Source organism: Bos taurus, chromosome 2 (assembly GCF_002263795.3).
Source record: "Bos taurus isolate L1 Dominette 01449 registration number 42190680 breed Hereford chromosome 2, ARS-UCD2.0, whole genome shotgun sequence".
Classification (NCBI taxonomy): Eukaryota; Metazoa; Chordata; class Mammalia; order Artiodactyla; family Bovidae; genus Bos; species Bos taurus.
The window spans coordinates 112,969,189-112,987,429 of NC_037329.1; the positions used below are offsets into that span (position 1 = coordinate 112,969,189).

Sequence of the window (18,241 nt, forward strand, 5' to 3'; positions counted from 1 at the left end):
AAAATTATATGCTGTCAAATATTGTTTCCTCATCATGAAAAAGTTCTTTTGGGGAGTCTTTTTAAAAGCTCATTCATTAAATGCAACTGCATTGTTGTTGGCTCTTCAGCAACTTGGAGAAACATTTCAATTAGTTTAAAAGCATGTTCGCTGAGTTAAAAACAATGAGTTTAAAAATAGCGACATGAATAAATGAGTGTCACTGAATAATCGCAAAAAGATTTTTTAAAACAATGCCATTACATATAAAACTGAAGTTGAGTCCAGATGAGGCTGTTTTATCAGGTTTTTACATTGTTTATAAGCACTGAAATTATTCTTAAAAGTATTTTCTTAGTTGTTGTTTTAACATTTGTATCAATTACACAATTAATTAAAAATGATACAAACAGAACACTTGAAAACAACTTATCCCTTTGGCCTGACAGATATGAAAGGGCTCCCGAAAGCTGCTCTTTGAATTGGACATATTCTCTTGTCCGAGACTGTGCCAAATACGAACATCTAGCTACTGAATATGGGCTTTAATATAAAGATAGGAATCCAACGGGCTCCCCAGGTGGCGCTAGTGGTAAAGAACCAGCCCTCTAATGCACAAGACTTAAGAGATGCGGGTTCGATCCCTGGGTTGGGAAGATCCCCTGGAGAAGGAAATGGCAACCCACTCCAGTATTACTGCCTGGAGAATCCCATGGACAGAGGAGCTTTGAGAGCTACAGTCCATAGGGTCGCAAAGAATCGGACTCGACTGATATGACTTCACACGCACACATAGGAATCCACGTGGAGGGAGTCACATGTCCCTGGCACTGGAAAGAAAGCCCATTCTCTTTGATGTTTGTTTATAAATTTGAGTTTTTAATCACACTTAAGGATGTACTCGGAGAAGGCAATGGCACCCCACTCCAGTACTCTTGCCTAGAAAATCCCATGGACGGAGGAGCCTGGTGGACTGCAGTCCATGGAGTTGCTAGGAGTCGGACACGACTGAGCGACTTCACTTTCACTTTTCACTTTCATGCATTGGAGGAGGAAATGGCAACCCACTCCAGAATTCTTGCCTGGAGAATCCCAGGGACAGGGGAGCCTGGTGGGCTGCCATCTATGGGGTCGCACAGAGTCAGACACGACTGAAGCAACTTAGCAGCAGCAGCAAGGATGTACTGCAGCCATGAAATTAAAAGACGCTTACTCCTTGGAAGGAAAGTTATGACCAACCCAGATAGCATACTCAAAAGCAGAGACATTACTTTGCCAACAAAGGTTCGTCTAGTCAAGGCTATGGTTTTTCCTGTGATCACGTATGGATGTCAGAATTGGACTGTGAAGAAGGCTGAGCACCGAAGAATTGATGCTTTTGAACTGTGGTGTTGGAGAAGACTCTTGAGAGTCCCTTGGACAGCAAGGAGATCCAACCAGTCCATTCTGAAGGAGATCAGCCCTGGGATTTCTTTGGAAGGAATGATGCTAAAGCTGAAACTCCAGTACTTTGGGCACCTCATGTGAAGAGCTGACTCATTGGAAAAGACTCTGATGCTGGGAGGGATTGGGGGCAGGAGGAGAAGGGGACGACAGAGGATGAGATGGCTGGATGGCATCACTGACTCAACGGATGTGAGTCTGGGTGAACTCCGGGAGTTGGTGATGGACAGGGAGGCCTGGCATGCTGCAATTCATGGGGTCACAAAGACTTGGACACGACTGAGCGACTGAACTGAAGGATGTACTTTGGCTTCCCTGGTGGCTTGGCAGTAAAGAACCTGCCTGCCAATGCAAAAGACTTGGGTTTTATCCCTGAGTTGGGAAGATCCCGTGGAGAAGGAAATGGCAATCCACTCCAGCATTATTGTCTGGGAAATCCCATGGACAGAGGAGCCTGGTGGGCTACAGTCCATGGGGTTGCAGAAGAGTCAGACATGACTTAGCAACTAAACAACAACAAGGATGTATTTGGTCAAAAAAAGAATTCATTTTTATTTAATAAAATGATTAAGTGATATTATGATTTAGGTTAAATTTTCCTGATATTTCTAAATAGCTTCAAGACTAAGTTTCTAGTTTTATTTTTTTAAATCCCAAGTGAAAATATGTTCTGAATACTCCTCCTAACACTTTCACATAAAGGAACATTTTTCCTGCCATAGTCATCCTCCACGTGGCCACATCTACCATGCTCTTCTCTGGCTTCATGTTACTCAGCTTCTTAGCACCATTCCACACAGCTGACTCTCTTTTTTGGCATCGTGAGTCAGTCTTTCCTGGTTTATCCCTACATCAACGACCATTCCTTCTGAGTTTTCTTTGGTCACTTCAGTATTCATTCATTTAATATTTCCTACATACACAGAAATTTCTACATGATTCCCTGTAAGTCACTGCCTGGACTAGCCTTTCAGATTTATATCTCTGCTCATGCCATTCCCTTGAGTTCTAAACCTGTGTTTGAATCTGCCTAATGAACATCTTGATTTGGATATTGAATAGGCCAATTACGCTTCACATATCCATCATGTACTTTTTGGCCTGTATCCCCCAAATCTGCTCTTCCTCTAGTCTTATCCTCCTAGTAATGACACCCCTATGCATATAAGGGTCTAAAGCAAAACTTAGAGACTCATCCTTGAGATTTTTCTTCTCCTTATCCTGAATATCCCATATATCCAAAAAATCTGTCAATTCGATTTACAAAACGTCAGTCAAACCCATCCATTGCTCGCCTTCCTCTTTGCCAGTCCTAGAGCAAGCCACACTGTGAACTGTAGTAATAAACTTGTTTTCCTTAGTCACCTCGTTTCTTTCAGTCCATTCCTCCAATGGGATGTTTTAAGAACACAAATTCTTAAATTAGAATTAAGAATTAGAATTAGATCAAACCATTTTAAAGTGCTTCAAACCCTAGGATCGCCTCCAATTACACTAAGGATAAATCCAAACTCTTCACTACAGTGTAGAAGACCCGATCTACTCTTATTCTGTGCTGTTTCTCCCACCCCATCTTGGTCTGCCCTTCCCTTCACTATCTCCTTTCAGTTCCTAGACTCTGCCAATGTTTACCAGTCTCAGGGAACTTCACACTTGTTCTTTCTTCTGCCTGGAACCTTTTGCCCTGACCTGATGTTTTCCCTTTATCAACCTTGGTCTCTGTTCAAATGTCACCCTCTCAGAGAGGTCTCCTGCGGTCATCTTATCCTCAGTAGCCCTCCTCTCAGTTATTCTGTATCATATCTCTATATATTGATTTACTTTAAAGAACTCTGCACAGTGTGCAAGTTTCTTGTTAATTCATTTGTTTCCTTATTTACTTTGGTCTTTTCCCAAAGATTCTAATCTTCAAGAGGCTGGGGACTTGTTTATCTTGTTCCCTGCTGTTTCTCCAGTATTTAGAACAAGTCTGTGGCTTCTCTGATAGCTCAGTTGGTAAAGAATCTGCCTGCAATGTATGAGACCCCAGTTCGATTCCTGGGTTGGGAAGATCTGTTGGAGAGGGGGAAAAGCGACCCACTCCAGTATTCTGGCTTGGAGAACTCCATGGACTGTATAGTCCATGGGGTTGCAAAGAGTCCTTGGAAGAAAAGCTATGACCAATCTAGACAGCATATTACAAAGCAGAGACCTTACTTTGCCGACAAAGGTCCATCTAGTCAAAGCTATGGTTTTTCCAGTAGTCATGTATGGATGTAAGAGCTGGACTATACAGAAAATTGAGCACCGAAGAATTGATGCTTTTAAACTGTGGTGTTGGAGAAGACTCTTGAGAGTCCCTTGGACTGCAAGGAGATCTAACCAGTCCATCCTAAAGGAGATCAGCCCTGAGTGTTCATTGGAAGGACTGATGCTGAAGCTGAAATTCCAATACTTTGGCCTCCTGATGCGAAGAACTGACTCAATGCAAAAGACCCTGATGCTTAGGAAGACTGAAGGTGGGAGGAGAAGGGGTTGACAGAGGATGAGATGGTTGGATGGCATCACCAACTCGATCGACATGAGCTCGAGTAAACTCCAGGAGTTGGTGACAGCAGAGAGGCCTGGCGTGCTGCAGTCCATGGGGTCACATGGTAGTCGGACATGACTGAGCGACTGAACTGAACTGAACTAGAACAAGTCTAGCTCCATTAGGTGCACTGAACAAAGTATTTGCTCGAGAATGAATAAACTCAACTTTAACTACTTTCACTCTGTCACATACCTAGGGCAAGTTACAGTTTATAAAATATGAAGAAGCTTCATTTTGGGGGAAGATTCTTACTGGAAATACATTTAAGTTTTAGCTCATTTGTCAACAAGAATCTCATAGGTAACACTGAAAACATCAATATCTTGCATGCATCATATTTACAGATTCTCCTCATTAAACCTGAGGTCCACAGCACACACCATTACCCTGCTACTAGACTAGGAAGAAGGAGGCTCAGAGAAACATTAAGGTACCTGAAGACCCACGGGAAGCAGGTTACAGTCTTTCTGAAAGGGCTCACCCATTTGCCTGCTACTTACCATCAAACTAACAAGGCTTATTTTACTACATCATAAATAGAGAGGTGTACGGACTGTGTATACAATTTGCAGAAAAATGTCATACTGTTTCTATCTTCTAAAAGCAGATGTGGCTTGTATCATGGATTTGGAAATAAGTTCTTTAAGGTGAAAGATGAAAATTGAGGGATGATTTATTAGAAATAAGAACAGAATGCATTAAAAAAGAATGAAAAGGAACACACCAATATATTAACAATGATTTTTGATGTTAAGATTGAGTACTTTTTCTTTCTTTCTTTATAGTTCAACCTTTGACAATATTTATGCTATTAAAATGTGCCCTTCCCACCCATACATTCACAATTAGTATAGAACTGTCCCTTAGAATACTAAAAATGAACTCTCAAGAGAGCCCATTTAGTAAGAAGAGGAATCTTGTATTGATTTAATGAGTACAGTGATGTTTCCCAAATATCAGTGAAGCACCTTTTCCCCCTACCATTTACATGTATTATTTATTTAATATTTATATATTATTCTACTTGACTCACTATTTAGCCTTGTTGTAAGCAGCAGTAGCTATGAAATCACAGGGTTAATTTGTTCATTATAAATATTCTCTAATATACATTAAAATTAACATATGAACATTAAAAATGTGGATTTAAAAGCCATAAAGTTCCACCAGGAAGATACAAACTGGAAACTCTGAACTATTGGGCTGATTTAATGGAAAGAACCATAAAGCAGAGTCCCTTTGTTACTTCTTCTGTATGTTAAAAGGGAAATTTTGTGGCAGTATAATTGACAATTCTACTTCCGAACTTGTACACTTTAGTCAAGTGGAAAAATGCTGTCAATCATATTCCTTGGTACAATAGAGGGTGTGAACTCAGTGCCTGGAATCATCAGGAATAGAAAAGATTTTAACGAGGGTGGTGTGATGTTGGCTGAGGGTACAGGATGTATCAGAAGAGAAACTTACATTCGTTGTCGGATCATTTTCATTCTCTGTCACACATCCCTGAAGATTTAAGTTGAGAGCTTTGCAAATGATCATGATTCTCTTGGCGGCCTTCTCTTCAAATGGTTTGATCACAAACTCGGGTTCTAAAAGGTCTTTTTTCTGAAGTTTCAAGCTCTAAAAGAGTTTGGAAAGTTTTACTCAACATACACCCATCATAAGAAAAGAGTTTCTAAATTATAAACAGCAACTATACAAGTCAAGTTCACATCTGCTTAAAGAGAATTCCGACTTACATCTATATCTGGATCCAGTGAGAACAGATTTAGCCTCTCCATGTTTCGAGTTGCTTTGACAGTCTCTTCAGTTTCTGTGAGGTACTACAGAGGAAACAGTTCTTAGTTTCTACTTGGCTGGAAACCTACAGCCCAGCCCCACACACATGGCCAAGAAACAGTCCCTTAGTATTATCACTGTTTTAATATCATCCATCAACACTCTGCAATCTTACAGAAACATGCTTTTTGTTTTCTGACTGTTGTGTGTCTTAGTCTAAATCTTAAAGCATTTACATTTTTTCCATGAAAGCGATAAGTAAGAAGTAATTTGAGTTTATTTGCACAGAAAAATGTCAGCTTTATTACTTTCGTGAAGTCTGGGTGCAGGCTGTTTTCTGAAGAATCAGCTTCCTCTGGTGTGCTTTCACAAGTTACAGCATTATCCAGGGAATCTTGAAAAGATACATCAAGACCAGGTCATTAAATAATCTTCATGAATCACTCATTTTTCAAGCCTGTGACATATCGAAACTGGGTTAGACTCAAGAGCGATGAGGAAGGGACACTGGTGAGAAGATACCTTCACTGTGCCCTGGCTCTAGTTCTCCACATAGTTGGAAAAACTGGGCCTGGAAATCGGATGTCCTGGTGATCATTTTGGGACACTCTTCATGACACCATCCTGGGCCCATAAGAACTCTGGACCCTTACAATACTACATTCATACTTGGGGTTGTCTTGTCTCACTTCATCAGTGTATACTAAAGCTTTCTTACATATGAAAATATTTTTGATAATTCTGACTCTCAGGCCATCAACATAAAACCTACATTCTAGCTTCAGTTAGTTAAACTCTCTAGGACTCTGGAAACATTAATATTCTAGTTGATGATGATTAAGTAAATCATGAGTGTAAAACACCTTCTACGGTATATAGCAGGAGTTAAAATCAACACTAATTTTCTTCTTCTTTATCCCATGACTCTCGTACATGATAGGCTACCAGAACTTAAAGACTCTTTGGGGGACCTCTCTGGTGGTTTAGTGGTTAAAAATCCTCCTTCCAATGCAGAGGATGTGGGTCAATCCCTGCTGGGGGAACTAAGATCCCACATGCCCTGGGGCAACTAAGTCTGAGTGTCACAACTACATCCAATGCAGTCAAATAAATAAATTAACTAAAAAAAAAAGACTCTCTGGTTTTAATGTACCATGTATTGTGCAAAATGTCTTAGAACAGTTTTCCTTTGGGAGGAGTGACTGAGAATAAACTTGTCTTCCACATGACTATTAATATAAACCTGTTTTCCTCCTCTTCTTCTCACCATTTTTTCCCCTTTCTCTTGCTCTCTTCTCTTTGCCTAGAATGGCTTAGAGTCTGATGAAAGAACTGGGATGGGCAGAAGAAAAATTTTTTATCTTACAAAAATCTCTGATCTCATGCAAAATTTATGGAACTTTCACAACTTGCCTTATCTCCATGGGGTCAAAAGCACACATGAAAGATGCTTTTCAACTATAAGGAAAGGATGTATGTTTGCCATTACACAGTAATGTTCATTAATTAAATTTAACGGGATCCATAAAACACAGAATCTCTCCTCTAACATCCCATTAGACATGGTCATTTTTTAAAAATATTGCTGATCAATGATTCCCAATATCATTTGCTGGATGTCGGCCTCAAATCACTGCCAGTCAACTTAAAAATCATACCTCTGTGAGGTGACCCCCACTATTCAGTAAAAGTAAAGGTTTGGGGGGTGATTTCCTGGAGCAAATAGCTCAGGGTTGGACGAGCTAGACCTGACAGCTACCAGGGTTACTAGCAGCTAAAATGAACCAAATGCACAGGTCATAGTTGGCAAGGGAGGCGGGTAGTGTGCTCACCCAGCCCCAGATCCGTGAGCTCTGCACTCCTCCTGCCCTGAGGGGGCCCCTCAGGACTGATCTGCAGGATTCGGTTGAGGGTGTGGATCCATTCATCCATATCTGACTCCGTCTCAGCCGCCAACACAAAATAGGTCAGGTCATTCATTTTCAATTCAAAGGCATATTTTCTTAGCCTGTTATTCTGCAGCATAAAAAGAAAAAAATACCAACTAAGTCTTAGAGAGTGAGAGATATTTTTTCATGGGGTTTTCCACACAAGGAGATGATGTCAAGGAGATTTTCCAAAACAGACAAAAGTTTAGATGGCTAAGAATTATTTTGGGCTTTCCAGGTGGTGCTAGTTGTAAAGAATCTGCCTGCCAATGAAGTAGACATAAGAGACATAGATTTGATCCCTGGGTGGGGACAGGCCTGGAGGGCTATAATCCATGGGATCACAAAGAGCTGGACATGACTGAGTACACCACATCTGCATCTACAAGAATTATTTTATTTGGTTTCTTTCAAGGATTTTTGGACAAAGAAGGTATTTTAAGGTTTTTGTTGACTGGGTGAGCATGTGGGCTCAAACATTTCATCTTCAGGCCTGGGGGAAGTATATTCTAAGCTTCTTTAAACAGTTGCTTTGAGTTGCTACCTTCATTTTCTCACCTTGTGTTCTGTTCACAATTCACTCCAGTTGTGATTTTGACCCCATCATATCCCAGAGGCTGCACTTGCCAAGGTCACCAACAAACTCTACATTGCTGTACTACCGCAAGGGCTATACAATCTCTGTTGACCTTTCAGCAGAATTGACACAGTGGCTACTTCCTCCTTCATGAAACCCATCTCTCTCTGGTTCCCATGACTACACTCTATTTCAGTTTTCTTTCCTCCTGAATAGCAACCACTTTTCAGTCACCTCTATTGGCTCTTCCTCACCTTGTGACTTGTCATGCTAACCTCAGCTCTGCCTTAGACTCTTTTCTTCCTTATCCGGTCCAATGACTTTAAATGACATCCACATGCCAGGGGCTCCCAATTCCTTTCTCTGCCTCTGGCTTCTTCATCAACCTCCAGACTTTTGTCTTACTTGACATCTCTACTTGCATTTTGTGACCATGAGGTTTTGTTCTAGTTTGCTGGATGTCTTCCCATCATAGACTTTGTTGCTGCCATAATGGCCTGAAACAACCCTCCCATCCCACTCACCAGGTATGTATTTACATACATAACACCATGTTTGCCCTTCACGTACTTAGGTGACTTGTATTCACTCTTCAGATCTGAACTAAAATTATCCTTGCTCAATGAAACTTCCTCAATTCCCCAGTTAGGACAATGTTCTTGTCTTCCAGGGTATGCACAAAAATTTGGGATTGCATGCTTATTCACTTTCATTTGTTTGTTTGCACAGCATATTCCTCCCTTCCAACTGCCTTCATGAGAGCTGGAGCACCACTATAGCCTTCACAGTGCCATCACACAGAAGGATTCAACAGTGCATTTAAAACAATTATTTCTTATGAATGGGACAGAAGAGGTTCCAATCTTGGGGAATGAATGAACAACTGAAGAAATACACTAACAAATGAAAAACAGAATTTTCTGTTGTGCAGAGAATTAAAGTGGTCTGATTTGATGAGTAACTACCTTAGATTAGACTTTCACAGAAGGTGAAATCTATAAAGAGAAGTTAGCTGTTTAAAGATCAAAGAAGCACAATTAAAGTAGTGGGAATACAAAAGCAGATTATTATAGTAGTTTATGTACATTTCTGCCATGAGATTAGAAATATAAATGCAAAGTAGAAACTTCCCCCAATGATAACTAGAATTATGTAACCTGGGGTGGTTGAAAGAATTCCTGAAGATATTCTGTCTTCAAATCACTCCCAGGTAACTCTGATCCAAGTATTCAATTCTTACCCACACTGTTCTAAAGCCTAAGAGCACTCACAGCTGTAGTAAAGCAAGACTCTATACAATTAAAGTAAGTAAAATGCAAATAAGAGTAGAAATCGAAGATGAGAGTGGCACCATAGTGTGGGAGTACAACTTAAACATCAAGGTATAAACTCTTTCTGAGAACAAGATTGCTGTTTCTTGGAGGCAAAAGAGAATAATCTTTAATATACTTCTGGTAATCTTCTCTTCCTTTGGGATGCTCTGAGAACTTCCCAAAATAGCTTTCAACTTCCACAATAGCATGATTACTACTACAAACATGACACTTATTAAACTCTGGCACTGTGTTGAGTTTACAGTCATCATTTTTATTTAAATCTCATAACAACTCTATGAGAGACACTATTATCATTCCATTTAGCATATGAAAACACTGAGGCTTGGGGAGACAAATGAAAACCTGCTCGAAATACATGGACACCAAGTGATGGAGACAGGAAGTAATCCCTTTATACTTTAATACCCCCTGAGACAACCCAGCACAAGGAAGATGTTCATTGGTTGCTGTTCTTCTTTGCCACCTGCTGGGCATTATCACACTCTAAAGGGGCAGCCATGCCTGGGGGTGCTGGTTTCTGAAAGTAGACACTGGGACAATATGTAAGCCTCAGGAAAAAGAAAAATTTGGGGATTGAAGGAGAAAAAAGAATTAGCTAAAAAACTAACTGATCCTCACTGTGGGGTTTAACAGCTCAAGTGGCACTTTCTAGACTCTGCCAAGGACAAGTGCTTTGCTCATATTCATGCTGCTAAGTCACTTCAGTCGTGTCCGACTCTGTGCGACCCCAGAGACGGCAGCCCAACAGGCTCCCCCGTCCCTGGGATTCTCCAGGCAAGAACACCGGAGTGGGTTGCCACTTCCTTCTCCAATGCACGAAAGTGAAAAATGAAAGTGAAGTCGCTCAGTCGTGTCCGACTCTTAGCAACCCCATGGAGCCTACCAGGCTCTTCCATCCATGGGATTTTCCAGGCAAGGGTACTGGAGTGGGGTGCCATCGCCTTCTCTGGCTCATATTCATACTTTCCCATGATTGTCAATTATTATTATTTCTTTGCCCTGTAAGGATTCCCTTGCAGACTGGCATTTTCAATAGCCCATGAGCCCAGGGCAGAAGGTGACTAGTCATCCTCAGTGCAGTGACAGTGTTCATTCTTAAAAGGTTCTATCAGGTTTGTATTTTGTGCTGGGAAAAAACAGACAAGGTCTCTGCCCAGACAGGGGAGACAGGTGTTAACCAATTCATCATCCAAATGTGAAATTGGAAGATAAATGTGCTTAACTTCTGTATGAATGTACTGAAGTAGAGGAATAAATAAACTGTGGAAAATTCTGAAAGAGATGGGAATACCAGACCACTTGACCTGCCTCTTGAGAAATCTGTATGCAGGTCAGGAAGCAACAGTTAGAACTGGACATGGAACAACAGACTGGTTCCAAATAGGAAAAGGAGTTCGTCAAGGCTGTATATTGTCACCCTGCTTGTTTAACTTATATGCAGAGTACATCAAGAGAAACGCTGGACTGGAAGAAACACAAGCTGGAATTAAGACTGCCGGGAGAAATATCAATAACCTCAGATATGCAGATGACACCACCCTTATGGCAGAAAGTGAAGAGGAACTAAAAAGCCTCTTGATGAAAGTGAAAGTGGAGAGTGAAAAAGTTGGCTCAAGCTCAACATTCAGAAAACGAAGATCATGGCATCCCGTCCCATCACTTCATGGCAAATAGATGGGGAAACAGTGGAAACAGTGTCAGACTTTTTTTGGGGGGGCTCCAAAATCACTGCAGATGGTGACTGCAGCCATGAAATTAAAAGACGCTTACTCCTTGGAAGGAAAGTTATGTCCAACCTTGATAGCATATTGAAAAGCAGAGACATTACTTCGCCAACAAAGGTCCGTCTAGTCAAGGCTATGGTTTTTCCTGTGGTCATGTATGGATGTGAGAGTTGGACTGTGAAGAAGGCTGAGTGCTGAAGAATTGATGCTTTCGAACTGTGGTGTTGGAGAAGACTCCTGAGAGTCCCTTGGACTGCAAGGAGATCTAACCAGTCCATTCTGAAGGAGATCAGCCCTGGGATTTCTTTGGAGGGAATGATGCTGAAGCTGAAACTCCAGTACTTTGGGCACCTCATGCGAAGAGCTGACTCATTGGAAAAGACTCTGATGCTGGGAGGGATTGGGGGCAGGAGGAGAAGAGGGACAGAGGATGAGATGGCTGGATGGCATCACTGACTCGATGGACGTGAGGCTGAGTGAACTCTGGGAGTTGGTGATGGACAGGGAGGCCTGGCGTGCTGCGATTCATGGGGTCGCAAAGAGTTGGACACGACTGAGCGACTGAACTGAACTGAGAGGAATAAAAATCAAGGTATAGACATTCTTTTTTGAGAACAGGATTGTTATTGCAGCATGAGAATTGCAACATGAAAATACTACTATTCTTACAGAACCCTCTGTGTTCTGTGAGAATACAGAAAAGATAACTTTGACGAGTAAAATGCCACAGCTTTATATATATATATATATATATACACACACATATATTTGTATAAATTCCTTTACTAAAGTTAAATTTATATAGAGTGAAATACACAAATCAAGCTTTTGACAAATGCATAAACTTATGTAATCCACACCCAGCTTTTTCAGATCATTTTGGCTTCAATGTAAACAGAATAGGGGGGGCAGTGGCTGGAAAGGCAGTGACCCCAACATTTCCTATGCAAAGCAAACATCTGGGTAGTTTCTTTAAGAATGCAAATTCTTAGAAGCTATGCTGTCCTCAAGAGGGAGGGCCAGACTCCTTCACATACCCTCCCACACACTTCCCCGGGTGCTGAAGAAGGAGGTCCATAAAACCGCCTGTGACCTGCACTGACAGAGAGGGTCTAAGGTCAAAGACAGTTGGCCGAGAGCAGGAATGAAAGACAGACGTGCGTCCCATGACAGTATCATACCTTCAAAACACCACGGGAACAGAATAGACCCTCAGGAAAGAATAGAAGTGCTCAGAGCAGATCTAAAGTAGCTGAGTGGAGCAGGATGCAAACAAATCTCAGTGTTTTCTTGAAAATAAACAAATGAAAGAATCTGCTTGACTAATCTGATGCTGTAAATAATGGGGAAGGGTAGATGCAAAGCCGCGTAAAATGCTTGTATTAGGTCCAAATTAAAAGTGGATTGAGCTGCAACTTACTTTCAAATGGAGATGTCAAGGAACTAATAAAAAATTACAAAAATTGATTTTCTAAATTGCCTTCTGTATGTGAATTAAATATGGCTGACAACGTCAACAATATTACATATTTTAAAAAATCTGAGCAAAATATAACAAGCTCTTGTTTCTCAAAAAGGGGTATTTATAAATGAAATAAATATTCTATTCACAACTTCTCTCAAAAGCCAAATTATCTTTTTCTCCTTGGAGTGAAAGAGAACTACTTTCAGTGCAGAGAAGCTTATGCTGGGGAAGATTAAGATGCCTTAAGTGGTTTTCTATCTCACCCTCTGTAATCTTCAAGATAATGGCATATAAAACAGGAAAAAAGAAAGGACCAGAAGTAGAAAACCAATGGGACATTTTAATAACCGTGAAATGCAATGTTAAGTCATTAAAATGATAATCAAGAAGTAATCGTATTCTTCTTCTCACTCCTCAAATCTTCCTTTATTTTCATGAAATCAGTATCCCTGGTGACTGATACAGTTTCTTTGTTCATTCAAGCTCACCACAGTCTATCTACATGACTTCATAAATAAAAGGAAACTGGAAATATGTCCTAATGCCATCCGATGTGCTTAATGAGTTGTGGCAAACGGATTGCTTTTCACACTGCTCACCTAGAAAAGCTTTGAAATAGATACTTCAATGAAACCACTAAAGCCAATGGAGGATGGAATATTGAAGGGAGTTATCCAAGCAAAATATGCCACTGTACCTGTTCTGTTGCTGGCATCTTTGACAGAATTTTGAAGAAACAGGAGAAGAGCCACACAACATCAAATTCAGGTTAGTGGTATTGGTGGCTACTATCCATGCAATCCTTTCCATTCTCTGTATGTTCATTCATTCAAATACATACTTGTTCAATACATACAAAAATATATTGGCTATTTTCTATGTGCTAGGTAGAGAGCGCTAAAAAATGTTCAAGTGATGTGCTTGCCCCCACGGAACTTACATTCTAGTGCAATGTAATGTCAGGAAAAAAGCAATATAACGTGCAATATACATATATATGCAATATATGTATTACATTGGAGTATGAAATGGCAATCTAGTAGTCTTGCCTGGAAAATCCTGTGGACAGAGGTGCCTGGCAGGTCACAGTCCATGGGGTCACAAAGAGTTGGCCATGGCTGAGTACATATACACACATTTGTATAATACACTGTAGCATCATGCAGTAATATCATTCTTGCAAATGATATCAGAACCTAGTTTTGAGATGTGTCACACATGTTTAATTACTCATGCACATGCTATATTTATTCTGTGTTTTTTGGCGCATCTTTCCATAGGTGAGAAGCTCTTTGAAGACAGGAACCACATCTAATTTATGTTTGGCTTTCCCACAAAGCTTTGCATGTAGCAAAATTTTCCATATATATTTGCTGAAATAAATGCTACATCTAAATTTCATGGCTTAAAATGACACACATCTATCTTCAGAGTGTTTCTTCTGCCTGTTGGCTTATGTAGGATAAATGTATTGATATGTATCTATGCAAGCATACCCACTAGATATATGATCACCAAAGTATTTCCTTGGGCATCTTTCTGTAAATCTGGATTTTCCTCAGCCTCAAATCTAATTTTTCCACTTATTAGCTCTGTTACTTGGGCAAGTCACTTTATCTCTCTGAGCTTTATTTTAATAAATTGAGACAATAATAATGCATTTTCCATGAACTGTTGTCAAATACTATATTAGATGAAGAAGATTACAAGTGTCATTCTGGTTTTTATTTTTATCACGGGAAGTGAGATTCTTAACCACCAAGGTTTGCTGGGGGGTTTATAGGTTATAGGTGACTTCTAAATTTGTTTTCATTGGCAGGTACACATCTTTTTTTTTTCCTTCCCATTATGACTGCCTTTACGTGGGCACACACAGTCTGAGATGCTCTGTGTTATCTCACACAGGAGAAGGAAGTGACCCTACTTCCTGTAGTGGTCTGGGCTGCAGAAAGCATCTGAATGTTTAGACTTTGGTTAAGCCTCAAAGGCCATTATCTTGGGACCTATATTCACAAGGTAGCAGATCCAGGACCTAGGAGGAAACTAACAATGTTCAGTTCCAGATGCGTGCATGCGTGCTCAGGCGTGTCTGGCTCTTTGCCACCCCATGGACTGCAGCTCACCAGGCTCCTCTGTCCATGGGATTTTCCAGGCAAGAATACTGAAGCAGGTTGCCATGCCCTTCTCCAAGGGATCTTTCCAACTCAGGATCAAACCTGGGTCTCCTGTGTTGGCAGGCAGAGTCTTTACCACTGCGTCACCTGCGAAGCCTGTTCAGCTTTAAGCCTTTATGTATAAAGTGACTTCAGTCATTGTCACTGTTAATATTGGGGCACTGAGTAGATGGGATTCCTGGGCTATTTACTCCATTCAGAGTGGCAGTGGCATCCATCTGGGATGGATGGATGGATAAATGAATGAATGAGTGAATGAATGAATGAATAAATGAGAAGACTCTGAAGGAACAAGACAGGATAGATTAGGCTTAAATAGCCCTTAATCTCAGACCAAAACTGAAATAGTAAAAGTTGGAAGTTTTGCTTCAGACTGGAAATGAGGGGTATAAAAAAGATCTAGTACTGTTTCATGACACTACAAAGAGTGGAAAACTACTGTAAGGTCTCTATTTTACCAAGATCAGGAAATTCCTAACCATAAACATCACCTAAAGTCTCTGAGGGGCTTCCCTGATGGCTCAACAGGTAAAGAATCTGCCTAAAATGCAGGTGACACAAGGGACTCGGTTTCAATCCTTGGATTGGGAAGATCCCCTGGAAGAGGAAAATGGCAACTCACTCTAGTATTCTTGCCTGGAAAATGCCATGGACTGAGGAGTCGGTGGGCTATAGTCTGTGAGATAGCAAAGAGTCAGACAGGACTGAGTGACTAATGCTTGCAGAGTCTCTGAGAATTTTGGGTAGGAGTTTCTCTCTACTTGAAGTAGCCCTTAAAACATATTTCTGAGAATTCCAAGCCGTGTACTCCTAGGAAAAATGGTGCTATAGAATGGGTTTGAATGAAGCAAACTAAAACGGCTTATTCACGAAAGAGTGTTATGAGCTGGAACGCACTGAGAATGCTGGGTGGTAGGCAGCACTTTCTGAGGCAAACTGTTTTTCTTCTCTGTTTTATTCAAATGAAACTGACAATGATTCTTAATAAAATAGGTCTGACTCATTCTATTATTCATTTGCTTTGTGCTTCTGTGCGTACGTGTTTCATCTTCAGGCACATTTTGTACCTGAAAGCTTGATAGAACAAAGACTAAACTGGCACTGTATCATTCAGAATCTTCTTTTCAGATGTAAAAACTTGCAAGTCAGAAAGAGCTGTAAGCAAATATGTGAGAACTGGGATCCAGATACAAGGTGACAAGGACCTAGATGTCTATCTTCCCAAAGGGATCTCAAGAAACTAAAGGTCCCTCCTATAAAGGATAACAAGCTTATGATAAAGAAGAATATAAATACAGGGATATAGAGCTGAACTCTTTAAAAGATAGAGTACATGATCCCCAATATGTGAATGATTATTTATTGGAAGATGAAGTAGGATTATTCAACTCTGCTTTAATATGTAGAATCTACCTTGGGAATTCCTACCTATGTGCCCGTTCTTTTCTATGCATTCTTATAGCCAACCCAGAAGAGTTTATCACTGTTCTGTGCTCCTAGAACATTCCATAGAAAGTACATTTATACCACCATTATAGCTCTTGAGAAACTGTGTAATAGTTATGAGCCTATGTCCTCCTCTGGTTATGACTTCGGCAAGGAATTCCTAATGCCTAAACACATTTCTAGCATGTCATAAGTACTAAGTAAGCTTTTTGGATGAGTGAATAAATGAATGAATAAAGAAATGGATAAATTAGCCAGCTTGAAGTGTTAGTCAATCAGTTGTGTCCAGCTCTTTGCAATACCAGGGACTGAAGCCCGCCAGGCTCCTCTGTCCATGGAATTCTCCAGGCAAGAATACTGGAGTGGGTTGACATTCCCTTCTCCAGGGGATCTTCCCAACCCAGGGATCAAACCTGGGTCTCCTGCATTGCAAGCAGATTCTTTACCATGTCAATCAATATTTTCTAGAAGGGCTTTCCCATGATGGGACGTTTAGCTCTCAAAGTTGTGACTTTTATAATTAATGGAAAGACTGGGAAAGGCTGGCTGAGGACACACTGTCTCCCAGATCCTTTTTTAGTTTAGTTTTACAGATGAAACACTGGGAATAAAACAGCTTGAGTAACTTACTCAAGGCTCTTAGATAGTAAAGGGTGAAACCAGAATTCAAACATCGACTTGTATACACCCCACTCTTATGTTTTTCCTTGGAGGACATTCTCTTTCCAAGGCACTGCTTAAGCAGAGACTGAAACATGGTCTAAAAGGTAATGGAGAAGAGGTGAAAAGTCAGATTAGAGCACTAACTGACTCTGTGTTCAACAGAGTTATACCACTCTTGGAAGAAGAAATTACACAGGAATCTATGTCTCTGCAAACTTAACACCTAGCAAGGGATACAATGATACTTCTTAAAAGATGATGACTCATTGGCTACAGCAAGTTTGGAGGTACAAAGGGAAAAGAAAGTATTCAGTTTTTCAGCTCAATGTCTATAAAATGTAGTTATTGATCTTTAAACCTATTGTTAAAGTCTTACTTCGTATTTCTAAAGCCAAAGAGTCTCCTTTGTGACCAACAATAGAAAACTATCTCCATCTTCCATTAAGATCCTTACTGCCCTTTCCATATGGAAAGTTGGCAACTGTGTTAGAAAGCAATTATCTTTCATTTCTAGTGGAGGGCTCAGCAACACTTAATTAATTCTTTCCCTTTAAAGTTCAGTATTATTACTTTCTGGAGAAATTCCAGATTTTAACAGCTAAACCATCCAGAAATAGATGAGGCTTAAGTGACTGAAGAGAATTCTATTTTGCATCCAGGCATCTGAGGGCCCTCGGTATGAATCCAAGAGGCAATCTAAGCCATGTAGCAAGCTATGTGAATGCCCACGGTTTGGTGGAAACACAAAGAATTGTTCCTAGTGACTTGTGATCAGAAACAGAGTCCTCAATCTCAATGAGCCAGCGTTTAATGTTAAATTGGAGGGAAGACTACTAAAACACTTGATTGCTTCAATTTTTACATGAGAAAGAATAAAAATGTTCGATCATCAGAGTAGAAAGAATAAGATGTCCAAATGAGGCGTATGGAATTTTTCTGCTTCTTTTTGCCAAAATGGTCCATATCAAATTTAATACTAAGGACAATAATTTGAGGACAAATTAGTGCAGAAGAGCATTGTTGGTTAAAATTGCCATGTCTGAGTTTCAGTTTCTGAGATTCAACTCTTGAGAACCAATGCAATATAATCCTTGCCCTTGAAGAAACCTGCTCTTAGAAGGAGGATGATGTGTATATACACTGTAAATTTA

At 40.4% G+C, this 18,241-nt stretch overlaps 1 protein-coding gene across 11 annotated transcripts in view; it reads right to left on the bottom strand.

Annotated features, from left to right (window-relative positions):
• Positions 1-18,241, bottom strand: part of DOCK10 (dedicator of cytokinesis 10) — a 305,001-nt gene that overhangs the window by 107,230 nt on the left and 179,530 nt on the right. For all 11 annotated transcript variants that reach the window (XM_024976734.2, XM_059875928.1, XM_010802445.4 and 8 more), the window contains 4 exon segments: positions 7,609-7,792; positions 6,085-6,170; positions 5,737-5,820; positions 5,462-5,617 (listed from right to left, as the gene is read on the bottom strand). In XM_024976734.2, coding sequence (XP_024832502.1) covers positions 5,462-5,617; positions 5,737-5,820; positions 6,085-6,170; positions 7,609-7,792 — 510 coding nt within the window.